Source organism: Mobula hypostoma, chromosome 6 (genome assembly GCF_963921235.1).
Source record: "Mobula hypostoma chromosome 6, sMobHyp1.1, whole genome shotgun sequence".
Lineage (NCBI taxonomy): Eukaryota > Metazoa > Chordata > Chondrichthyes > Myliobatiformes > Myliobatidae > Mobula > Mobula hypostoma.
Window position 1 is genome coordinate 115697090 of NC_086102.1, and position 27438 is coordinate 115724527.

The 27438-nt window shown below is 41.7% G+C and overlaps 1 protein-coding gene across 2 annotated transcripts in view; it reads right to left on the reverse strand.

Moving 5' to 3' along the window:
* mcm3ap (minichromosome maintenance complex component 3 associated protein) overlaps window positions 1-27438 on the reverse strand; it is an 86701-nt gene that overhangs the window by 21358 nt on the left and 37905 nt on the right. The window contains exons 11-22 of one of the 2 annotated variants that reach the window (XM_063051524.1): window positions 24419-24648; window positions 19201-19254; window positions 17757-17929; window positions 17165-17277; window positions 13198-13329; window positions 12749-12862; window positions 12321-12473; window positions 9921-10076; window positions 8477-8545; window positions 6925-7059; window positions 5325-5475; window positions 2740-2998 (exon numbers count right to left, since the gene is read on the reverse strand). In XM_063051524.1, the coding sequence (XP_062907594.1) occupies window positions 2740-2998; window positions 5325-5475; window positions 6925-7059; window positions 8477-8545; window positions 9921-10076; window positions 12321-12473; window positions 12749-12862; window positions 13198-13329; window positions 17165-17277; window positions 17757-17929; window positions 19201-19254; window positions 24419-24648 (1739 nt within the window). The remainder of the gene's footprint in view (window positions 1-2739; window positions 2999-5324; window positions 5476-6924; window positions 7060-8476; window positions 8546-9920; window positions 10077-12320; window positions 12474-12748; window positions 12863-13197; window positions 13330-17164; window positions 17278-17756; window positions 17930-19200; window positions 19255-24418; window positions 24649-27438) is intronic. The other variant, XM_063051525.1, reaches the window with a different exon arrangement.

Below are 27438 nucleotides of genomic sequence, written 5' to 3' on the forward strand. Positions count from 1 at the left end.
GGACTTTCAATATGTCACAAGTCTGAATGAGATCCCCCTCACTTTTCTAAACTCCAGCAAGTACAGGCCCAGAGCCATGAAATGCTCCTCGTATGTTAACCCTTTCATTGCTAGAATCATTCTTGTGAACATCCTCTGGACCCTCTCCAATGTCAGCACATCTTTTTAGATAAGGATCCAAAACTGCTCTCAATATTCCACATGCAATCTAACCAATGTCTTATAAAGCTTTAGCATTACATCTTTGCTTTTATATTCTAGTGACTGTAGTGGAGTTCACGGTCTCATTTAATCTTTCTCAACCTCCCCAGTACCTAAGCATTGTTATCTTGCACCTTTCTTCTTTCTTCTGTGTTCTCAAATGTCTGGAGACCACATTTTACACATGGTGAAGTCGTAAGACTTCTTCTAGCCTCCCTTCAAATCTGCCTGTTAGGTCCAATACTACAAGACAGTTTCATGTTTGTTAATTGAAGCATCTCAATAAAGCACTATGACAATGAAAAATCAGGAGGTTGGAACTTAATTCCAACTCTCCACATCAGCAACTGTGAAACTACTCCCATCATATAACCTGGCGCTCAGATGTGACCTGGAGCTCCTCTAGTCACATTTAATCATTGCAGTTGTATTACTGAGAGACAGTGATAATAATAATACAGTCGGCCCTCCGCATCTGCGAGTTCCGCATGCGCAAATTCAACCAACTGCGAATCAAGAAAACCCGGAAGTGCTCTTCCAGCACTTGTTGTTCGAGCATGTACAGACTTCTTTTTCTTGTCATTATTCCCTAAACAATGCAGTATAACAACTATCTACATAGCATTTACATTGTATTAGGTATTATAAGTAATCTAGAGATGATTTAAATTATACAGGAGGATGTGCGTAGGTTATCGTGGATTGGGATCGAAAAAAAAACGAATTTCTCTTACTAAGTCGCAACAGGTACATCTGGTATTATTTAGCGTCAGTTAGTCAAACATTTGTCTTAGTATATAGTATATATTTTATCTTTCTATGCATATAAAACACTTAGGAAACGTATGTCTCAGCGTCGGGCTCGGGAATGGAAATTCCCGAGTTCGATCCAGTGACAGATCGCTCCTGAGCGCTCTCCATCCCTGCCGGGTTGATGTGGAAGATCAAAAACCCAAAACCCAATAATTAAACCACTGCGTTGCTTAATAATAATTGTAGCTTTCATTGGGGCAGGGCCTTTTTCACTTTATCCTTTAAAATTGTTCTGACCGTTGACTGACTGTAGCCTAACGCTTTTCCAATGACTGACGGCGTTTCACCTCTTCCCGATCACTTTATTATTTCCACTTTATTTTCAGCCGTTTTTGTGAACAGAAACACAGCAGATTCAGAGCTCCACCACCAGGTCCTAATGTCCACCACATTGAGACAGGTTAAATAAGGTCCGGGGTTCCGCTGGGTCCTAAGGGACAGGTTGAATAAGGGACTTGTGCATCCGCGTTTTTTGGTATCCGCGAGGGGTCCGGGAACCAATCCCTTGCGGATAAGGAGAGCCGACTGTAATAGTAAATCAGTTTCTGGAAAACTAAATGTGCTGAAGGGCCATTTAGTTAAGAAGCTAAATTGTGACTATTGGACAAAGAATTCTCATTTTTACAGTTGTGTCTGAAAATCCAAGACAAAAATTCTAGCTGCAAGATAAACAACATCTAATAAGTTAGGGGTGTTTACAGTGGAGATGCTGGCAGTGTTGGTTGCGTTGCAATGGGTGCAGAAAGCCAGACAAGCCAAAGCATTGATATGTTGAGATTCATCCTCAGTTCTAGCAAGTTTAAGGTCTTTTCACACAAACAGTCGGCAAGATGTACTTTATGAAGTCCTTCAGTTAGTTACAAGAATTGCAAATCAGGGAGGTCAGGTAAAATTTCTATGGGTTCCAGCACATGTAGGGGTGAAGGGGAATGAGAGGGTGGATGAGTTGGCAAAGAGGGCGTTAAAGAAAGAAAAGGTGGAAATGCACATTAGTATCAGTAAAGCAGAGGTTAAGTGTGTAATCTGGGAAAAAGTCAACCAAATGTGGCAAGAAAGATGGGACAGGGAGGGGAAAGGGAGGTATTTATATCAAATACAAAAGAGTGTTGCAGTTACTAGGGTAGGTAATGGAAACAGAAGAGAGGAAATTGTGTGGACTAGGTTAAGGCTGGGACATTGTGAATTAAACAAAACATTGAAAATGATAGGGAAACACCAGACAGGATTGTGTGAGGAATGTCAGGAAGAGGAGTCAGTAGAACATGTAGTTCTGAGTTGCAGGAAGTATGGGATAGAGAGAGAGATGATGAGAAATAAATTAAGGGAGTTGGGGATGCAGGAATTCACATTAAAAGGGTTACTGGGCATGGGTGAGAGAGCACAAGTCCGGGTATTTTTAGCGTTTTTAAGGGGTACAGGGGTTTTTTTTATAGAATATGACGAATAAACAGGAATAGGATACTAGGATGGTCAAAGATGGGAGGGTGAAGTGTGTGTGTGTGTGTGTGTGTGTGTGTGCGTGCACGCGCGCGCGCATGCGATTGGGTGAAGGGATTTAGAATGTATGTCTAGTGCACATTCTGGAGCAGAGGGTGGCGGTAATGCACCATCAAGCTGGATGCCAACCGCCGTAAAACAAGATACAAACAGACAGACAGAACAACCTTAGAAATTTTTAGCTTTTACTCTTCCGCTACAGAAATGAATGTTGACTCTTGAGCTTACCATCTATCACCTCTTCCTCATTCAATGGCTTTCCCTCTCCGGGAACAAGAATGACCAGTGGGATTGCAGGATTTAAAGGTTTTGCTTGTAACAGCTGCTTGATTTGAAGCATAGCAGAGAGCCAGTAGACTTCCTCTTCATCCTGGTCTGAGCCTTCCACACGTGCTGGGAGCAAGAGAATCAGGGCTGTTGTCCCCAGAAGTTCTTTGCGCTGTTCCATTGCATCTATGTTTGTTTCACTCAGTGGGCCTCTGGTCACCTGTTGAGAGAGACACAAACCACTAATTATGAAGCAGGACCCATGCTGCTTGCAGCAGTAATTTCCCACTCCTCTACTCTTACCGTAACCACCTTTTGATGAGTATGACTGAATTTGTATTTGCCACACAAGCAAGCAATGAATGGCAGGTCCTTACCACTTGTCATACAAGGTACCTTTCCTTATGTTGCCACAGTTCTTTGCCATTCACTTTAAATCTATGCCCTCTGTTTATCAACTTTTCACTTTATTCTATTGAAAGCTATGTTATCTTTTCTTTGCCTCTTCTGTTCAAAGGAGGGCAACCTCATTTAAAGTTATCACAATTATGTAAAATTAATCCCCCGTCTCAAAAGCATTTATATACCTCCTCATTTTACTGAATGTATAGACTAGGCACAGTATTCTGCATAGGACCAAACTAACATATTAAATGTTGAGCTCCTCTATAGCTCTGCCGTTCAATGATTAAAAATTTTAAGGCCTACTATAAATCCCAAGTACTTATTAACTACTGCTAAACTGCCCTGTTATCGCAAAGATTCGTCAATAAGCACCCTTGATTACACAGTTGGTATTTATTCCCCAAATGTCTGCCCCTCCAGATCGGCTGACCAATCAGGAGGGATGGACTATGGGGGTATAAATACCAATGGTCTAGACATACCCAGGCATCATCCCTGGAGAAGGCAGCAGAGTTTGTCATTGAAATATCGGTTATAATCGATCCTGTACCCAGCTGGAAGTCATAGGAGAGCTTATTCATCATATATGCTGGGAAAGCACTAGTTCCTTCTCTTTTCATTCTTGACATTATTCTCATGAACTCCTCTGAATTCTCTCCAATGTCACCACATGCTTTCTTAGATGTGGGGCCCACTGAGTGATATATACCATATACCACATAACGCTACCCCTTTATTCTTTGTGAAAATATCTTCCCTCTGATACATTGCTCTTTGAATTTCACCTGTTTATAACTGCCAATTCCAACAAGTTCTTGGACGTCCACTTGATATTTATAATTGGAAATTAATATCTGCTGTTCGGAATCTTTTTAACAGGGCAGTAGAGTGTTCTACATGATAACAAAGCTCTTACCTTCCAACAAAATGCATTGGTAAGCTATATATATTTAGAGTTAAACTGTATAAGTGATTTAGAGATTTAGCTGTCCTTACACCCAAACTACAGAAGGTTCACATGCAGGAAGGGCATGCAACCAGCAAGTTAATTGCTGTGATGTCATTATAGAAAGGAGGTTGAAATACCAGGGCCCAGTGTTTTAGTATTTTGAAGAGACCACGTACACAGCACTCCGTACAGTTTCAGTCTACCAAGCCAAGCAAAGATATACTTGTGTTAGGGTTGTGACTTCAAGGGAGTTGTCATATTCAGGAACAGTGCAGGTTGGGCTGATAAAGTCCCTGGCATTTAGAAGAATAAGAGGGAATCTAACTGAAGTAAAGACAATCTGGAGAGGAACCAACAACACTGATGACCATTTCACCTGCTTGAACAAATAGACATTGTCTCAAAACAAGAGTGCAGTTACTTGGAACTAAAATGAAACAGTAATTTCTTCACTGTCAGAAAGCATTCGGAATCATTTATTCTAGAGGGCTGTAGATATTCTAAGTGTTGTCATGACTGAGAACAGTAAGACTTCTAGAAACCAAGTGGATCACAGGATTCAGAGAAAGGGTGAGAAGGAGTTGATAAATTTCAATTTTGATCTTAATGAATGGGAGTAGTAGGCTTGAAAGATCAAAGGTATGGAATATATACATTTGGTATGTCACCAAAGAATCTAGCAAGTTTCTACAGATGTACCACAGAGAGCATTCTAGCATTCTAACCCGTTGCATCACTGTCTGGTGGGGGGGGGGGGTGCAGAGCACAGATTAGAAAAAGCAGCAGAGGGTTGCAAACTCAGCCATCTCCTCCACAGGCACTAGCCTCCCCACTAGAGAAGATCATCAAACAGATGGCATCCATCATTAAGGACGTTCTCTCTTCTCATTGCTTCCATCAGGACAGAGTACAGGTAGGAGCCTGAAGACACACACTCAATGCTTTAGCAACAGCTTCTTTTCTGCATCAGGTTTGAAAGGATAATGAACCAGCCCATAAACATTGCCTCACCATGTTTACTCTCTTTTCCCATCACTTATCAAATTTAATTTACATAGACGTTTATTATAATTTATAGTATTTTGATGTACTGCTGCCTTAAAAGCACAAATTTCATGGCATACGTCAGTGATATTAAACCTGATTCTCGCTCTACTCCTGTACCTCACGAGTGTGCATCTGGGGCCCTTACCTTGACACAGATGTACACAAGCTCACTGATTCCTTCATTTCTGCTGACAGCTTTGCACTGGTATGTCTGAATTACATTGTCTGCATCACTGCTGAGATCCTCCGTGCATTCATTTCCTCGGAACTTGGCCTTCAGCCAATCAATCAAAATTCTGAAGGGTATTTAACCAGAAATAATTTCATAAAGAGTTAGCAACATTAACATTTAACATCTTTAAAAATGATAAATAAACTGTGACATGTTAAAACAATGCTCATGGTTCTCTGGCAATTCTTTAATCCCAATTTGTTTTGAAGTATTAACACACACAATATTCTGCACTGATTGCTATAACAATGCGCCTTTGATTCAACTTCAGCAGCACTTTAAATTTTAAATCACCAGCTTATAACATGCTAGTATTCTAATACTGCTTAACTGCTGAGTCAAACAAAATAAAGAAACCTTATTTAATTTTTATATATTTCTTATTGTATTTTTTATGTTTTTTACTATTTTGCTGCTGCAAAACAACAAATTTAACGACACTCAGTGGCCACTTTATAAAGTGCATCTGCTTATTAATGTAAATATCTAACCAGCCAATCACATGGCAGGAACTCAATGCATAAAAGCATGCAGACATGGTTAGGAGCTTCAGTTGTTTCTCAGAACAAACATCAGAGTGGGGAAGAAATGTGATCTAGTGACTTTGACCATGGAATGATTGTTGGTGTCATCTGGGGTGGTTAAGTATCTCAGGAACTGCTGATCTCCTGGGGTTTTCACACACAAAAGTCTCTAGAGTTTACACAGAATGGGGCAAAAAAAAAAACAAAAAAAAAAATCCAGTGAGCAGCAGTTCTGTGGGGTAAAACAACTTGTTAATGAGAGAGATCAGAGGAGGATATCCAGACTGGTTCAAGCTGACAAGAAGGTGACAGTAACTCAAATAACCAATCATTACAACAGTGTGCAGAAGAGCATTCTAGTCACCCATGTTGAACCTTGAAGAAGATGGGCTACAACAACAGAAGACCACAGACATACAGTCACTGGCCACTTTACTAGGTACAGGAGGTACCTAATAAGATGTCCACTGAGTGTATGTCAATGATATTTAACCTGATTCTGATTTGGAGTGAAGAGGAAGTCACCGGCTGGTATCACACTTGCCAAACGTTCCACTCAGTAATGGTATTTAAATTAAGTGAATGGATAATGTTTCAATGGTGAATATCACTCACCACTCATTTTCGTATATTAAAAAGTTTTACAATAGGAATGTTCCTGCAGTGTCTCATTTGGTTAAAACAGTATATTATTGCCCAACAGCAGAGCACAACCAAGGACAGCTATGAGACTGACAGGATGGAGGACTATTCTGTTCATCACCAAATTGACCATTCCCAAATGTGGCCTTGAGGTAAATCACAGATTCACCTTCCCAGTTGAGGACTGGTGTCTGAGTGGTCTGTCTGGCAAATGGCTGCCGGTTAAAAGCTGAATGGGGTATAGCCACATCTTCCCAACGGGATGAGCAGCTGGAGTCAGCAAGAAACTGGATGCCAACAAAACATATTAAACAAATCACTGTATGAATTTATACGTTTCTTCTAACCTGTTGGTCTCACCAGGTCCACATTCTTCATCACTTGGCAAAAGTAGTACCACCTTCCAGAAGATTCTTTTCTGACGAATTGGGAAGCTTTCGGCAACCAATGTAAACAAATCCAGAGGACTCCAGGCAGCCTGACTACAAGATAATTTTCAGATTTAAGATGGCCTCTATTCTTCTTTCTGACCCTACCCAACAGATATTCTTTCTTCCATTAAAAGTTCTCAATGCAAATGTAAGTGCAAAATGCATGTAATACAAGGCAGAATGCAGCAGCATTAATAATAAGTGACTCAAAAATAATGTCTTCCACGCTGTGGATCCTAATCTGTCCTCACCTAATCAACTTAAAGCTCCCAAACTGCATCTAAGCTTTACCAGCACACATTACCCAAGAAGTTGTTAAAACAAATATGCTAAAACCAGCCACTTGCAATGTAATGAACAACATTCGAAGGTGGAGAGGGGTGCAGAGAATGCAAGATGATCCAAAACATCATCTCCTGGTAGCTAACATTAATGAAAAAGGAGTCAGCTCGCTGTCAGCTGTAAACATTGTTGTACTTCACATCTCAGTGCGGACATGAAACAAATATGAGGACCAGCAGGGCTATCCTCAGAATCCTGTCAACATAAAAACCCTCACAGCTAATACAAAACAATATGGATCACACAGCTAACCACCTGAGATCTCTCACCCTGCTTCCTTCAAGGACTTGACTCCATTCTCCCACTTTCTCAGTCCCTTGTGTATCTGTTACAATGACACCATTTCCCACATCAGTGCTTCCAAGTTATTTTCCTCAATTATAGTTTCCCTTCCAACCGCATTGCCAGGATCCTCAAAGACATCAGCTCCATATGCCTGGGCTCAGCCCATATCCCTCTAAACCTTTCCTATCCATGTATTTGTCCTGTGTAATCGTGCCTTCCCCTGATCATTTCTGGCAGCTTGTTCTACACCCCCACTACACTTTGTGAAAACATTGCCCCTCACAGCCCCTTTAAATTTTTCCCTCACACTTTAACATATGTGCTCCAAGTTTTAAACTCTTCTAAAGACAGTGAACATCCACATCATCCATGTTCCTCACGATTTTATATACCTCTTTCAAATTACCCCTCAGTCTCCACACTTCAATCCCACTGTATCTAGTCTCTCCTTGCAATACAAACCTTCCAGACTCGGTAACATCCTGTGAACCTTTTCTGCACCATTTTCAGTTAAGGACATCCTTCCCATAGTATACCAACCAAAATTACACAGAACTCTCCAAGTGCGGTCTCGACAATGTTTTATACAATTGTAAGATGATATCCCAACTCCTGCAATCAATGCCCTGACTGATGAAAGCAAGCATGAAAAACAACTTCACCAACTGTCTTCCTGAGTCACCACTTTCAGTGAACTATGTGCTTATACCCTTGAGCTCTCTCCATTTTACAATATCCAATGATGACAATGCATATGCTTTGCTGACGATGCTTTTTGGGACACCTTCAGATCATGAAAGAAATATACAATGGAACGACTTTTTAAAATTAATTCTTTTACCCAAGGAGCTGTTGATAGAAATTCTGAACTCTAATTTGATGAGCAATCTCCTTCCTCCTCTGAAGCAACCTGCAACAGAAGAGAAAGAAAATGTTTTTTCATAGATCAGGCTTGTCTTTTCTCATCACATCATAACATGATCCGTTCTGCATTAGGGCCATTGGCAACCATAAACGCTACACAATTAGCCTTCACAGCAAATAATCAGATGGTCAGAAACATTTAATATTTGCAGCTCTTTGACCTACACCAATCTACAAAGAAGTAGGTTGCAAGTGTCCACCAAAGATGAAGTCCCAGATTAAGTTCTCTGATCACACTTCTTCCGTGTAGTTCGCTCTTTGCTCCATATTCCAGTATCCACAGACTCTTGCAAGTTGGTAACTTGGTTATGCATGTCTTTGCATTTTTAAGTACGTATAAATAGGAAAATGGAGGTTGCAGGAATAGGATGGAGAAACATGAATGGCAGGACCGCTCCAATTCAGAACTGGCTTGTCTATAAAAGTGTCGGCTAGCGGCATCGACGCCCGACTTCAGAGCGAAGGCTCCCGAGTTCGAATCCAGCCTGCTCCCTTGCACCCTTTCCACCTGTGCTGGGTTGAGCATCAAGCTAGCAACTCGGCCTTGTAAAAATAAGAAAGCCTGCTAAAAAAAAAAATGCTGTCATAGATGGCATCCCGATGACTCCATTCGGAGTTAAGGGCTTTCTTCTTCTTGTCTATAGAAGAAAAGGGTAGTGCTCCATAGGTCTTATTCTGGTTCGAGGTCCATAACTAGTAGTGTTCCACAGGGATCCATATTGGGGTGTGTGTGCATGCAATATACAGCAGCAACACTTGTGTAATGAGTATATATACACACACACAACTAACTTGAATGAAAATGTGGATGGGTGGGTTATTAGTTTGCAGATGACGTGAAGAACGGTGATGTTGTGGATAGTGTGAAAGGTTGCCAAATGATACAGAGAGGTATAGAATATTTGCAGATTATGGGTGGAAGATGACAGGCGGAGTTTAATGTAAACACAAGAGATTCTGCAGATGCTGTAAATACAGAGTAACACACACAAAATGCTGGAGGAACTTAGCAGGTCAGACAGCATCGATGGAAAGGAATAGATTCAATGTTTCGAATGTCAATGAAGGGTCTTGGCCCGAAACATTGACTCTTTATTCCTTTCCATAAATGGTCTGAGCTGCTGAGTTTCTTCTGCATTTGCTGTGTGTTACAGGTAGAGGTTAATCTATCCAACTGTGAGTGTTACACTTTGCGAGATTAAATGTAAATGAAAAGTACACAGTTAATGGCAGGTTCCTTAACAGCATTGATGTAGAGGGATCTTGGGGTCCAAGTCCATAAGGCTCCCTGAAAGTGGTGCAGGCCTAATGACCTGCTTCTATGCTAGAATGCATGATACTATATTAGGTAGCATGATTACCGTGTACAAGAAATGCTGAGGCTGTCTTCTGGTGGTAGCTCTGGGCTCCTCTTTTGGGGACTCAGTTTGCAGCCAATGCCTACACTTCCTGGAGCTGCTGGGAACATCCACATTTGTTTTCTCAAGCGTTTCCGAGCCTCTGCTGTAGCTCTCCATCTAGAAAAACATTTGGAATTAAGTAGAAATTTAAAGATATACAATTGTCAAGCTGTACTGTCTAACCACTTGCCCACCAACATCATGTCTTCCCTTCCTCCATCAATTTCTGCTTACAAAATTTAAGACTAATTTCAAAATGGGACCATTCCTCACTCAGTCAAGCGTGCACACACATTGTTGGCAGTCTGATTTTTTTTTAAATCAAAAGTTGCATCAAGTGGCCTATGTGCTATTTCCAATAGAAATTCTAAATAGACTAATTGCTGGCAAAAGCACTGGTTAAACGGACAGAGTTAGATCCACTTTCAATTTACAGCACGAGCAATTCAATTCAAAGTTCCTGTGGTAATGGCCAAATAAGAGCCAATAGTTAACTGCATCTTTAATCTGGACCAATTTTTGAAAACTTTTACCATCCTCTATAATCCCTGCTCTACCCTTTTTGCACAGAACTCCACCATGAATCAAAACTTGAACCTGCTGCATTCCTCTGTGACTCTGTCCCTGTTCTCTCTGCACAGGTGAATACAAAACCTTCAGTACCCAATTCTGATCACTCATTGCCGCCAAAGTATTTCCTATAATGCCTTTCTAGTTTATTTCCATACCACTAACATGGGGTGCCTCAAATGCACACCTTGGCCCAATTGTCATCTTTCATCTGTACAATGCCTCTCTGCAACATCCTCCAAAAATGATAGGTTCTGCATGACCACTGACAACATCTAATCCCATGTCTCAATTGCCTTTCGATCGACCTGTCTCATTGTATGTTCTACCAAAGGTCTACTCTGCTTCTAAATTGTTAACCCACAAAGAACAATAACACTGCATCCAAATGTTATGATTTGATATATACTGTGGTGAATAGAGATTCAATTGTTGCTTTAATCAGTCATAGAACCATACGGCATGGAAACAGGTCTTTCAGCCCATTGGTCATTTGGTAAGACCCTACATTGTAGGCTCGTCTAGAAAATTAAGATGCACGGGATCCATGGTGACTTGAGTACTTAAGATTCAGAATTGGCTTGTTAACAAAAGACAAAGGGTAGAGGCAAAGCTTTGTCCAACCCTGGAACCGAGCACTATTCCCTTACCACCAAAGCAGTTCCTCTCCTGAGGCAGAACCAGACCCTCCAGAACAGTTGCTTCCTATTTGATCCTAGGCCGAGCCTACCATTTACCACCACCCAACCATAATGTCGCCCTCTCTGCCCTTACTACAGCTCTTCTGCTCCTGAAAGCCACTCTCACTCTCCTACTACATGGGTATACTACCTTCAGTGATCAGAACAGATGGAGTGTGAATGCAATTAAAAACTCTACACATTCTGATTTCGTACCTTTCCGCTGGAGTGGAGTGCCATTCTGACATATGGAAATTAGTTTGTGTGGTCATGCACTTTGATAGAAAGAATAAAGGTGTAGACTATTTTCTAAGAAGGGAGAAAGTTCATAAATCAGAGGTGCTAAAGAACTAGGGAGCCCTCAGGGAGGATTCCATGAATATTAACTTATAGGTTGAGTCGGTGGTAAGTATGTTAAGTACAATATTAGCATTCATTTTGAGTGGACTAGAATATAAAGGCAAATATATAAAGCTGAGGCTTTATAAAGGTATTGGTCAGCCCACATGGAGTATTATAAGCAGCTTTGAGGCACTTTCTAAGAAACAATGTGCTGGCATTGGATCCACAGGAGGTTCATGAAAATAATCCCAGGAATGAAAGGGTTAATATGAGAAGCGTTTGATGGCTCTGGGTCTGTGCTTGCTGGAATTTAGAAAAATGAAGAGGGATTTCATTGAAACCTATCGAATATTGAAAGGCCTAGATAGAGTGGACGTGGAGAGGATGTTTCCTATAGAGAGGGAACCTAGGACCAAGGACCTCAGAATAGCACATCCCTTTGGGAGGGATTTCTTCAACCAGAGGATAGTGAACCTGTGGAATTCACTGCCAAAGACTGTGGAGGCCAAGTCACTGGATATATTTAAAAAAAGAGGTTGATAGTAAAGATGTCAAAGGGTATGGCAAGAAGGCAGGAAAATGGGATTGTGAGGGATAATAACTTAGCCATGATGGACTGGTAGAGCAGACTCAATGGGCTAAATGGCCTAATTCTGCTCCATGTCCTATCATAGGATTTGAAACATGAGCGCATTTCCTAGCATTTGTAAGCTTCATTGCACTGTCCTGGAAGTCAGAACTCTATGCATGACATTTCTCTTACACTTACTTCTTCAAGTACTTGCAGAAACAATGAACTTGCTGGAGTGTCTCCTTCACAGCCTGGAAAATCTCACTCTCCAGTGTTTCTTTGATGAGGCAGCTACAGAGCTCCTTGGAACAGCGGTTGATTCGGGCTCTCCTGTCTTCCTCTCTTGCAAAGCTGCAGAAGTTAAGGTGAGAGGCTTAGCACCATTTGAAACTTCTTGGTAAGTAAAAAGGGTACAATTCCAATACACAATGCAATTTAGATCAATATATATTATTGATCTAAATATTTTGCAATTCATCTCATTTACAACTACAATACAAATGGTTCTACTAATTTGCTAACTCTGATTCCCACTTTCCACCCAGCTGATCACAAACACTGGATCATAGTCATAGAAATTCCACACTTCCCTAGTGTCTCCAAAAGGCTATTATGTTAATGATCACCTTAGCTCCTGAGTGGCGTATTTTCTAGCAGCATGTTCCACAACTTGATCTGTAAGCTCATCACATAGTGCTTGACTATAGCTGCTCTTCCACATCTCCCATTCCTGCTTCACTCTGCAACACACACAAAACATGAAACACAGATGAACACTTCACAGGTATGTTTTTTTCCCATCCACAACACATTCAAGTCAGAGATACCAATGACTGCCACCCTCATACCGCTGGTAGTGATACATTAAGAGAGCACCTTCCAGGTGATAAATACTTCAAAATAATTTGAACTTTATGAAAAGTTTTTGACAAACTTTTGGCACAAATAACACTAGAATATTAGGAATGTCTTATAAAGCGTTTTTAATCAGAGATAGCAGGGATTAAGGAACGAATGCAAGATGGTCATGCAGCAAAATTTAATGAAAACTGATTGTGAAGATGTCACTAACTACCTGGCCTGTTCAATCCTCCGCTTTTCATCTTCAATCCTCTGCCTTTCAGCCTGAACTTCCTCAGATGATGTTTCCTTCAACATCTCCGTGGTAACTTCGGCAATTAATTCCTCAGTGGACACATTTGATATGCTAGAAAGAAAAATGATTTTGCCTTCAGTAAACTGAGTGATGCTGGACCAGCGGGGAAAGTGGGCTGAAAAAATGGCAAATGGAACTTAATGCAGACCGGTGTGAGTTGTTGAACTTTAGGATAACAAATCAGGGTAGGACTTACACAGTGAGTAACAGGGCACTGAAGAATTCACTAGAACAGAGGGATCTGGGAATAGAGATCATAATTCCTTGAAAGTGGCGACATAGGTAGATAGGATCGTAAAGACAGCATTTGGCACATTGACCTTCAGAAATGAAAGAACTGAGTACAGGAATTGGGATGTTACGTTGAAGTTGTACAAGGTGTTGGTGAGGCCTAACTAGGAGTATTGTGTGCAGTTCTGATCACCTACCGAAAGCAATCAATAAAGTTAAGAGAATACAGAAAAAGAATTACAATTACGTTTTCGGTACTAAAGGACCTAAATTACAGGGAAAGGTTGAATAGGTTAGGACTTTATTTCTTGGAGCACAGGACAATGAGGGGAGATTTGATAGAGGTATACAAAATTATGAGTATAGATAAGGCAAATGCAAGCAGGCTTTTTCCACTGTGGTTGGGTGAGACTAGAATTAGAGATCATGGGTTAAGGCTGAAAGGTGAATGTTAAAGGGGTATCTTCTTCACTCAAGAAGGCGGTGAGAGTGTGGAACAAGATGCCAGCTGAAGCAGTATATGTGCGTTCAAACGCGACATTTGAGAGCAGCTTGAATGGGAGGGGAGGGGTTTGTAGGGAAATGGTCCGCAAGCAGGTTGATGGAATTTGGCATAACATCAGTTCGGCATGGACTAGATGGCTTCAAAGGTACAATCTTAGGTCAGAGACATGTATACAATATACATCCTAAAATGCTTTTTCTTCGCAACCATCCACAAAAATAGAGGAAAGAATGAACGACACTCAAATATTAGAACCCCAAGGTGCTCCCCCCTCCCGTGCGCAAGCGGCAGCGAGCAACAATCCCCCCTCCCACCACCAGCACAAAAAAAGCATCGGCACCTGCCACCAAGCACTCAAGCGTGAGCAAAGCAACAGTAAAGACAGACTTACAGTTACCCCAAAGACTACATTGTTCACTCGGTATTCGACATACCACAGGCTCTCTCTCTCCCTAATAAGGGAGAAAGAGGTGACTCCGTTTTCATAGCGAGCAGGAAGACATAACAAACAACCGGCTGGTTTACGATGTTAGAAGTCCACCATGTTGCTTTTCTCGAGCTCTGTGCCCAAAGATCACGAGTCTCAGGGCACACAGCTGCAGGTATTCTAACTGCCCCAACGACACACAGCTGAAGAGCCTGTTTCTGTGCTGTAGTGCTCGACTCTACTGTAGAAGCTGATCTTGTCACAATAATGGTTTGTTTTCTTACTCAAAGGGAATTAATGCTGGGGATGAGAACACTTCCTGCATCCCCACCTGTGGTAGAAGTAAACCTTCAGGTGGGCATCAGATAAGATACGATACAGATTAAAGTTTACTCGAACAAACACTAACATAGGAGGGCAAGGATCCCAGACCCTCATCAATTTTACATCTCTCCCACACCTATTGGGCCTCTCCAAACTAATCTCCTCTCCACAGATTGCTATCCGGCTACTAAAGTTCATTTCTCTTACACATTTTAATTTAAACACTGCTAACCAGATGTTTTATATCACCAAACTGATCAATGTGGAATATTCATTGAATTCCATCTGCAGAACTAAGATGTTGCTTGACTACATGAAGACATTTCGAGCATTGTCTGCTTTGTAGCCATGTCCCTTGCTGTTAAGGCCAAGAGCCAACATAGAGCTAAAACTTCACAGGCTCTACATGCAGGCTGATTATCCTGTGGCAAGTGACTAACATGCCCAAAATCTTAAGATTTTTCCACCATCTAAACGGCATGTCAGGATTCTAAAAGAACACTGTCCACTTGCCTGGATGAGTGCAACTCAGAAGCTCACCAACCTGCAGGAGAAAATTAGCCCCCAAGTGGCATCCCATCCATTTTCTCTCCACCACTGCCATACTGTGGTTGCAGAGAATGCCATCTCAAAACAATACTCAGCTCGATTTCTGACAACACCTGCCAAACCTGGACCCTCTATTACCAAACACACACAAAATGCTGGGGGAGCTCGGCAGGGTAGGCTGCATCAACAGAGGGAAATGAACATTTGATTCTTTGGGCCAAGATCCTTATCAGGCCATGGAAAGGAAGAGGGCAAAAGCCAGAATGAAAAGGTGGGGGATGGGGAGAAGTACACACTGGCAGGTAATAGGCAAGTCCGGGTGAGGGGGCAGGTAGAAATTCATGTCCTGATGAAAGGGCTGAAACACCACCTGTTCACTTCTCTCCATAGCTGCTGCCTGCGCTGCTGAGTTTCTCCTGCATTTTGTGTGTATTGCTCAAGACTTACAGCATCCACAGAATCTCTGGTACTTCCGTTACCAAGGATGACAACAGCAAAAGGCACATGGTAAAATCCCCAGCTGAAGGGTACCATCCTGAGTTGTTGCATCTTGCTTGTCACCAGAACTCTTTTGCTCACGACTATGTGCCAGAACCACCAGAATGGTTATAATGGTTCATGGCACCATCACTTGCTTGAGAACAGGCAATAAATAAATGATATAACAGCCTCAAATACGAGGACATTCTTTTAGAACAAAGATGAGGAGGAATTTCTTTAGCCAGAGGGTGGTGAATCTGTGGTATTCATTGCCACAAATGGCTGTGGAAGCCAAGTCATTGGATAAATTTAAAGTAGAATTGGACAGATTCTTGATTAGTCAGGGAGAAGGCTGGAGAATGGGACTGAGGATAATAGATCAACCATGATAGAATGGCAGAGCAGACCCGATGGGCTGAAGGGCCTCATTCTTTATGTATATTGAAGGCAGAGGTTGATAGATCCTTGATTGGTTGGGGCATGAAGGGATGTGGGGAGAAGGCAGGAGATTGGGGCTAAGAAGAAAATTGAATCAGCCATGACGAAATGGCAGAGCAGACTTGATGGGCCAAATGGTCTTATTCTGCCCATGTCTTACAGTCTTATAAATCAATAAATGTAACACAGCATTTTATATCAATCCTAATATCTTATTCTAAAGTAAAACACATCAAGCAATTTGCATATTTGCATATCCTCCATCCTGATCAAAAAGGCGCAACAGTGCCTTTATTTCCTGCGGAACATGAAGAAAGCTCACTTCTGTTCCAGGATACTGACAGATTTTTACCGCTGTACCATTGAGAGCATACTCACCAACTGCATCTCAGTGTGGTATGGCAATTGTCCCGTATCAGACCGCAAAGCACTCCAGCGTGTGGTGAGAACTGCCCAGCGGATTATCGGCACCCAATTGCCCACCATTGAGAACATCTACCATAAACGCTGCCTGGGCAGGGCAAAAAGCATTATCAAGGATGCATCTCACCCTAACCATGGACTTTTTACTCTCCTCCCATCCGGTAGGCGCTACAGGAGCCTCCGTTCCCACACCAGCAGGCACAGGAAGAGCTTCCTCCCTGAGGCTGTGACACTGCTGAACCTCTCATCACAGCACTAAGCAGTATTACATCTGTATTGTACTGTCTCAGTACTTTTATATTTGTGTGCTGTAGCACTTTTTTAAATTCACAGTTATTTTGTAAGTAACACTATTCTTTGCATTTCTGGTCAGATGCTAAATGCATTTCATTGGCTTTGTATCTGTACTCGGCACAATGACAATAAAGTTGAATCTAATCATATCATATCTGAAGTAGTTGACTACTCCAAATCCACATCCCTACCCAGAGTCAGAAGCAGTCACGTACCTGATGGCTTCAGCAGCATAAGTTGCTCCTGCTTTTGCCACTTCTTTACACTCCACACGAAGGACATCCTTCACCATATCTTTGACTACATCTTTCACAACATCATCTATCATCTGAAAACAATGGGAAAATATTGTAACAGGGGACACCAACCGTGATCTGATCATTCAGAATACATCAACTGCGTACACCTTCCTAACAGTACCAAGTACAAATTCATCAGCAGCTCAAGGATGTTATCTTTGTTGGAAACCCACTGTTTACCAAAAGTGAGAACTTTACTATACATTCCAATTGAAAGGTGAGGCACCCAACAAAAAGGTAATGAACAAATTGTGAACAATTAATTCACTATTTTGCATTCATTCACAGCTTCCAGGTACAAACAAACATCTTAGTTATTAAAACTTGGTCATGAAAATGATGTCCAGTTTACATGATGGAAAAAAGCACCCAAAATCTGCTGCTTTGGACATTAATGTAAGCTAGAAATGAAATTATGAAATTAGGCAGGTCACTTAAGGAGCAGCCAAGGTAAAGTAAACGTGGGAAATACTTTGATATGATGATTCTGGATGTGTCCATTCTGTACCTTCTCAGGGTAGGCTGGCTGCGGTTTTGGTGGAGGTGCACTGGGTGCCTGAGGGGCCACAGATAGCGAAGGTGCTGGAGAAGTGAGAATCTGAAGTAGTGAGGGTATTGGTGGCTGAGAAGGCTGTTCAACAGGAAGTATTTCTTGAGCTGGAGTTTGCTCTGGTAGCATTGCTGTAGGTAAATAGGATAAAACAGTAAACAGATGTGACAAAAAAAGTAAAATTGCTGTTTTATCAGCACAGTTAAGTGAACCACCTTTTTAATATCATGACAAATTTGTTTCTGAGTTTGAATCAGCTAGGAAAATGTCACTGCAATTCACTGCTGCACTCTGACTGCATTATCAAATGACAGCACAACCTACTCTCATGCTCCGAGCTCCAGCCTTATCGCCAATTGACAAGACAACCAGAAAATGCACTTGAGTTCATTACGTTGCTGACTTTCATTACAAAGATCATGATCCAAAAACACTGACATTTCTTTTATGTGAACTGAGTATTTTCATTATATTTTGCGACAGATTTTTTAATCTTCAAACTACTTTTGTAGTTTTGAGTGCTTTGCATGAGGGAGGTTTTAAGCTCCTTTCAAAATTTGACAGATGGATGGGATTAGTTAGATTAGCAAGTTTCTGTGTTGTACAGTTCTATGTCCACAAAAGGCAAGTCACGCTACAAACACATTCATGGTATCATTTATGGGAAGAATTTAAGATAATATATGCCATATTAGAACTTCCCATTATAACATTGAACATTCCATATGTTAGTATGCTTTCTCTGTATGGCATAGCAAAAGGACAGTACACAGCCACGTAGCCTTTCAATTGGAGCCAAGGAGATATTATGTGGGCAAGAGAACAACTGCCTGTCAATGGATTTTTCCTCACGTAGCCAGTGTGACATTTAATTCTGCATCTAATTGTATCATCTGGACTTGAGGACCTGAGTTATAGGGAAAAGTTGAATAAGTGAGGATAACAGAATGAGGGGAGATTTGATAGAGTTGTACATATAATCAAATGCTAGTAGGCTTTTCACACTGAGGTTGGGTGACACTAGAACTAGAGGTTATGGGTTAAGGATGAAAGGAGAAATGTTTAAGGAGAACTTCACTTGTGGATTGTGTAAGTGTGGAATGAGCTGCCAGTGCAAGTGGTGGATGCAGGTTTGTCTTCAACATTTAAAAGAAGTTGGGATAAATACCTAGATGGGAGGCTATGGTCTAGTTGCAGGTCGATGGGACTAGGCAGAATAATAGATGGGTGGAAGGGCCTATTTCTGTGCTATACTGTTCTACAACTCCATCACTACTGCTCTGGATACCACAAAGTTTTGACATCTTCATCTTGATGACGACTAAAATATAATGCTAAAAGTGTTACCCAAACCCTTGTTTTATTGCCATTAAAATTTCATCCACAGAAACACTTTACTTACTCGTGGATGTTGTTTCAGGCTGAGGTTCAACCTTTATTTCTGCTTCATGATCATCTGAAGTCAGAACAAAATCAATGTACGTTATTGAATGCTGCTTAAGTGCTGGTCCATCTCACAATAACTGTCAATACAGCAAGCAGTGAATTAGTCTAAACCACTTGCCTTTCACTTCTGAACTACTGAGCTTGGATCATGTTCATACAACATAGACCAATACAGCACAGGGACAAGCCATTCAGCCCACAATGTTGTGCAGAACCACCAGCTAAAAATCAAATCAATAACATCCAAACACTAATCCCTCCTACCTACACAATATCCATATCTGACCCCCACCCCCATATTCCCTACATCCATGTGCATGGTCACACATCTCTTAAAAGCCTCTAATGTATTTGCCTCTATCACCATACCAGGCAGTGCGCTCCAGACATTCACCACTGAGCAAAAATCTTACCCCCCCACCCCACCTTCAATGCATGGTATCAGACATTTCAGCCCTAGGAAACAGATACTCTGCCTACTCTACCTATGCCTCTCAAAATCCTGTAAACCTCTATCAGATCTCCCCTCAGCCTCCGGCACGCCAGAGAAAACAACCCAAGTTTAACCAGCCTCTCATGATAGCACATGCCCTCTAAACCAGGCAGCATCCTGGTAAACCTCTTCTGCACCCTCTCCAAAGCCTCGACATCCTCCCGATAGTGGGGCAACCAGAACTGTACCCAATACTCCAGATGCGGCCGAACCAGAGTTTCTTTCAAGTTCCAACATAACCGCTTGACACGTGAACTCAACATCTCGACTAATAAAACAAGCATTCTATAAGCCTTCCTAACCACCTTATTGACCTGTGTAGCCACTTTCAAGGAGCTATGAACTTGGATCCCAGGATCTCTCTGCTCAGCAACAATTAATGATCTTACCCTTCACAGTGTACTGTCATTTGCCCTACCAAGGTGCAACACCTTATATTTATCTGGGTTAAACTCCATCTGCCCTTTCTCTGCCCATATCTGCAACTGTATTCTTTGCCAGCCTTCTACACTATCCACAACTCTACCAATCTTGGTATCATCCACAAACTTACTAACCCACCCATCTACATCTTCATCCAGCTCATTTATATACACCACAAACAGCAGAGGTCCCAGCACAGATCCCCGTGAACACCACTAATTACAGACCTCCAGCTCAAGTAAGTTTTTCAACCACTACCCTCTGTCTTCTGTGCATAAGCCAGTTTTCTGAATCCAAACAGCCAATTCACTGTGGACCCCTTACTATCAAACTGTCAAACACCTTACCCTTATCAATCTCTCTCATCACCTTGTCAAAAAAAACTCAATCAAGTTGATCAGACATGACCTGCCGGCTCTCCCAAACTAGGCCATGGGCTTCCAAATTCTCATATATCCTATCCCTAAGAATTTTCTCCAGCAATTTCCCTACATCTGATGTGAGATTCATTGGTCTAATGTTCCTAGGATTTTCCCTTGTTTTATTTTCAATTTCATGAATACCTTCTGAATTTTGAAGCAGACAATAAAGTAATTTTATCCATTTCTATTTCAGTCTGCTAATATAGGCTTACAGCACAAAGATACCCTGATGAAAGAGAGTGATGAGAGGTGGGGGGGGGGGGAGAGAAGGGGTGGAAATCCAAAGAAAGTGGTGGAAATCAGAAGTGGTGGAAATGGAAGAGGAAAGGAAAGAAACAATCATTAAATGTAAATTCAAATCTTAATTATATTGCAATTCCATGTCCAAATGACCTTGCAATGTTCTTTACAGATCAAGATATTCACTTAGAAATGTGAACACTAGGAAATATGGAAACCAATAAATACATGCAAGGTCATAGAAACAGCAACTTAATCACGGCAGGATATGCTGCTTTAGTGATGCTCTGGTGCTGAAGAAGAGTCTCAGTCCAAAGTGTTGACTCTCTGTTCCTTTCCCTAGATGCTGCCTGACCTGCTGAGTTCCTCCAGCATTGTGTGTGTTACTCTGGATTTCAAGTATTGGCAAATTCTGTTGCATTCACTGATAATGACAGAGATATAAGTATGAACAAGTAGTTGTTAAATTATTTTCTAAGGCATTTAGCTTCTTGGGCTCCTTTGGGCTTTTTGTAGAAAGGGTTTCAGAGTTTCATTCCCTGGTCTTACTCAATTAGCATTTTGAAATCTATTATATATACTTGAAACTGAAGCCTGATCCTCGTTTAAGATCTATTACCAAAACTTTGCTACTTAAGAAATTATATTGGAAAACAATCAAGTGCTATACACACTATAATATTTATTCAAATAACAGGTCTCAATATGACCGTTACTGACGTTAGTTGATCAGACTGAGCTACCAACTTGAATTCCAAAATCATGCGTTTGTCCAAAAGTTCACACAACCAAACCAGCACAAGACATCTCCCTACAGGCTCTATGCTCACACATATACAGTACATTTCTCAAGGTCACACCTATCATTAGCAATCATTCTTTTTTTGCACATTTCTCAGGGATCTTCAAAAACTAATTATTTTTCTTACTTCACATCTGACTGTGAAGGCTTCCTCTGGGGACAGCTGATGAGATTAATGTAGGAATAAATGGGTTGGTTGTTGGCATGGACTCAGTGGGCCAAAAGGCACATTGTTATGTTGTATCTATGACTCTATCTAAACAAGACCATGCATTCTACAATGGTGGCCGCCTTTAGAATATTTCAGCCGCAATATAATTCCCAGTTATAGAAACACAGGAAAATGTGAGGAACAGGCCACAGCACCTCAAATCTGCCTTGCCATTCAACATCATGGCTGTCCTGCCTCACAACTCGACTTCTCTGCTGTGTCAGTTCTCCATGGCCCTCAACTCCTGGATCTTTCTACAATGTATTTACTTCCTTTTTAACTACCTCCAGTGATCCACTACCTACCGGGGTTGAAAATTCCAGAGATTCCCCACCTTCCATCATAAGTTCTACGCACCTCAGTTTTAAAGACACTCCAAGTCTTTTAAATGTGTTCCCTTGTTAAAGATTGCTCCATTAGAGTTGTCTCAATATCTAGACAGCTATGCTCTCCTCGGAATCTTACAAACAAATAAAATCGCCTTTCATTCTTCTAAACTCTGAAGAATATAGATTTAATTTATTTAGCTGCTCATTATAGGACAATTCAGGAATTACCCTAGTGTATCTCTTTTGGAACACCTCCACTGTATATCCTTTCTTAAATTCTTGATGATGGCACGCGTCTGTCTTAGAGGACAATGGATAGCGGCAGTGGAGTGTTCTCTCCAGGGCACAAACCTTGGTGGAAGATTCCGAGATCCTGGATTGCCCAGTCGTCAAGATCCCCCTCTCAGCCTCACCAGTGTAGTCCAAAGGAAAGCAAAGCAATACGTCTGGCACCAGCTTGGCTGCAGGAGCTGCCAGAAAGCTGTTCAGTGGCATCCAACTGCCATAGGAGCTCCACTTCGGACTTCCTGTCTAGGTTTACTCCTACAGCCGTTGCCTCTTCTGAGGCTGCCCTCAAGGCAGTGGGGCTATTTACCCTTAGCTGGGGATCTGGTTCTTAATTAAAGGGACCAAAATTGCACACAATATTCTAGTATAGTCTCCCCAATAGTCTGTACATTGTTATAGCATGTACCCAATTCGAAACCTCAAATGTCTTGCATTAAAGGTATATGTGTTATTTACCTTGCTAACTACTTGCTGCACCTGTCTGTTGTCACTTACGATTCACAAACAATATCCCTCTGTACTTTATTAATCTGCAATATTTCTCCATTTGGAATATAATCTGCTGTTCAATACCTCTTACTGAGATGCGTTACCTCATATTTCCCTACACTAAGTTTCTTTTGCCCACTCACTCAACCACATACCTTCAACACAGAGTGACCTTCACCCAAATACAACCTTGGATATCTTACACTCTGTTCACACCTCCAAGCCATTTACATAAATGATAAATAATTGTGTACCAAGAACCGATGCTCAGAACATGCCACTTGCCTCACTTGTACTATGGCTGCCTGTTTCCCTACTATCATTTGTCTGTCTCCATCAATCTGAACTTCATACGCATATCAGTAAAACCAAGCAATTAACTGTGGACTTCAGGAAGGGTAAGTCAAGGGAGCACACGCCACCCCTCATTGAGATATCAGAATTGAAAAGGATGCGTAGTATCAATTTCCTAGGTGTCTACATCTCTGCAAATCTAACCTAGGCCCGGCATGTTGATGCAATTACACAGAAGGCAGGACAGAGGCTGTATTTCATTTGGAGTTCAAGAAGACTTGGTATATCACCAAAGACACTGACAAATTTATACAGACTGTGAAGAGCGTTCTAACTGGTTGCACAACCATCTGGCCAACTGCACAGGATTGGAAAAAGCTGCAGAAAGTTGTAAACTCAGCCAGCTTCATCATGGGCACCAGCCTCCCCGGCTTCCAGGACATCTTCAAAAGGTGATGCCTCAAAAACACAGCATCCATCATTAAGGACCCCCATCACCCAGGACATGCCCTCTTCTTATTGCTACCAACAAGGAAGAGGTAGAGGAACCTGAAGATACATACTCAACATTTCAAGAACTGCTTCTTCTCCTCCACCATCAGATTTCTGAATGAATAATGAACCCATGAACATTACCTTAGTACTTTTCCTCTCTTTTTTGTACTACTTATTTATATTTTAAATATATATTTCTTATTTTAACTTACCATTTTTATTACTATGTATTGCAAAGCTGGAAGGTCAACTATGGACATGATTTTTTTCTCTTTCTGCCAACTCCAGAAGTGCAAAGAACAAAAGAAGCCCCTCTACATTGCATTTATTGATCTCACCAAGCCATCTGACTTGGTCAGAGACTGGCTGTTTTAGATCCCCTCTATAGTAGGCTGCTCACCAAGACTACAGAGCATGATCAAATCCTTTCAAAACATGAAGGGTAACTGTGCCATGCGGTCTTTCATTGATTCTATGGTTATTATTCCATTATAGATTTAATGAGCATGCCTGCAAGAAAATGAATCTCAGGCTTGTATATGGTGACATAACTGTATTTTGATAATAAATTTACTTTGAGCATATTCAAGGTCAGTCAGGACAGACTTCAGTTTCACCTCCTAAATTAACTTCCTATATGAAACATCACTTGGTCATAGAAAACTTAACCAGACAATTTTGTACACACCTTGCAGAGTCGGTTTCTGGCCCACATTACTTGGCTCAAAGCTCTCTCCAATGAATCGCCCTTGATTGTCAAAGCTCAAGACAGGGACATGGCTTAAGAAGAGTGGAAATGGTCCTCCATTCACTACTTCACCAATCAGAGTGGTGCGTTTCTGGTCAATAAATAAGGACTTCTTGGGCAGCAGTACAAAATCTGGCTCACATAACGTTGAACGATTCAATTCAACACATCTGAAACAGGAAGCGTTTTAAGTGATTATCAATTCCAGAGTAAATCCAATTAATTGCACAATTTATCCATCCTGTATTGTGCTTATGTAATCAAAAACACAGTAATAAATTGCAAAAATTGAAAATCAAACCAAGGAAATTAACATTCACTAAAATATTGAATACCACTATTAGATATTTAGTATGTAGATCAATAGTCTTAAACAAAATCCACTGAAAGACAACAACAAGTCAGCTGGCAAAGACTTACCATGTACAAAGAAAGTCCTAACTAAATCAGTAAAGATACAAAACTGATAAAAATATGTGGCAATGAACCAATCCACCTAACTTTGCTCTCCTTTATATATATAAAATTAATATATTAACAATCACACTGTACTGCTGGCACAAAACAAGTTTCACAACATATGTCAATGATATTAAACCAGATTCTGATATGCACCAAATAGAGACAATGAAGGAAAAATACAAAAAGAAATTAGAGTTGGAAGAAAGTCAAAATCAATTAGGAAGGCACATACTGTAAAATATACACGACTGAATTAATTAAGTATTTAAATAAAGACATGGGCATAAACAACCCCATAAATAAGGAAGAGGCTGCTGATGGATGCATATAATGACAAGAGAGTGATAACTTGCCTAACTCAAGAACCCATGAGTATCACTTCATTATTCCTCTTTTGGATTACTTTTGTAATTTATAGTAATTTTTAATGTTGTACTGTACTGCTGGCTCCAAAGGTAGTCATAGCTGAAGGGTAGTAGTGGGGACGAGCTCCCACTGCTAAACAAATGCTCTTCATGGCGTGTGTCTCAAACAGCCTCTGACAACCGAGTCCAACTCCTGGCCTTCATGCGTGGCATAGTTCTTATGCCCAGCGGAGCTGTTCTCACTGACAGGAGAAGGGGCAAAGGCAGGCCACTGGTGCCTTTATACCAGTTGCTCCGGGCAGATGGGGTTCTTTAACCACGGATGGTAGCTCATCTAGGAGAGGGAAAACTCCGATTTCAAACCTCCGCTGCCTTGCAGCTACATATGCTCATGGGAAAGGCTTTGGGAGTAAACCCAGAGGAAAAATTCGGAGTCGGAGTCGGAGTCCCGAAGCCGGCTGATTGCTGTACCCAGCACCGGCACGGCAACTCCTGCCATGCTACTGGCACCAAACTGTATCGACTTTCATCCTTCCTTTGGACCTGTCATCGGCATGGAGAGGGGGGTCCCACTGCATGGGCAACAGACAGATCTCCATATCAACTCTGCCTTGGCTTGCACCCTGGAGAGGCCTCTCCCAGTGACTACCAGAGGCGCAGTACCCATGGTCGACTATGACCGACGGAAGGTAAACACACTATACTGCTGCTGCAAAACACAAACTTCACTACATATGACAGTGATAATAAATATGATTCTGATGCCAATGGGGGAAAAAGTAGCTGAGGTAATAATCCATGTACTGTATATTAAAACTTAAATTTGGAAAGTTCATTGTGTCGGGAGACTGGTTGAGAGCAAACACAATTCCTACACATAAAAAGGCAGATGGAACACAGCAAAAGAACAGAAGACAAATTTTCTTAAAATACTGACTGGAAGGATGGAGGAGTTAAGGGTGCAATGCAGAACACAGCAACTTTATATAAAGAATGTTGAGCATGGATTCCAAAATAATTTGTGGCATTGGTTAATGTTTTGAAATATTACATGAACGAAATAGTAATAAAGAAACTGCAATATTTTTGGACTTCCAGCCTCCCAGACAACCACACCTGCACCAGGTACGTCGAGCTGCAGATCCTTAGGGAACTGGAGATGCAGCTTGATGACCTTCGTCTGGTCAGGGAGAGTGAGGAGGTGACAGAGAGGAACTACAGGCAAGTAGTCACACCGGGGCCTGGGGAGACAGTTAAGTGGGTAACAGTCAGGAGAGAGAAGGGCAGGAGTCAGATGCTAGAGAGCACTCCTGTGGCTGTACCCCTTGACAATAAGTACTCCTGTTTGAGTACCGTTGCGGGGGGAGATAGCCTACCTGGGGGAAGCAACAGTGGCCGTGCCTCTGGCACAGAGTCTGGCCCTGTGGCTCAGAAGGGTAGGGAAAGGAAGAGGATGGCAGCAGTGATAGGGGACTCTATAGTTAGGGGGTCAGACAGGTGATTCTGTGGATGCAGGAAAGAAGCATGGATAGTCGTTTGCCTCCCAGGTGCCAGGGTCCGGGATGTTTCTGATCATGTCCACAATATCCTGAAGTGGGAAGGAGGACAGCCAGAGGTTGTGGTACATATTGGTACCAACGGCTTAGGCAGGAAAAGGGAGGAGGTCCTGAAAACAGACTACAGGGAGTTGGGAAGGAAGTTGAGAAGCAGGACCACAAAGGTAGTAATCGCAGGGTTGCTGCCTGAGCCATGTGACAGTGAGTATAGGAATAGAGTGAGGTGGAGGATAAATGCGTGGCTGAGGGATTGGAGCAGGGGGCAGGGATTTAGATTTCTGAATCATTGGGTCCTCTTTTGGGGAAGGAGTGACCTGTACAGAAAGGATGGGTTGCACTTGAATCCCAGGGGGATCAATATCCTGGCAGGGAGGTTTGCTAAGGCTATTGGGGAGAGTTTAAACTAGGATTGTTGGGGGGGGGGGGGAACCAAACTGAAGAGACTGAGGAAGAGGCAGTTAGCTCACAAATAGAGAAAGCTTGGAGACAATGCAAGAGGGAGGATAGGCAGGTAATAGAGAAGGGACGCGCTCAGACTGATGGTTTGAGATGTGTCTATTTTAATGCAAGGAGTATT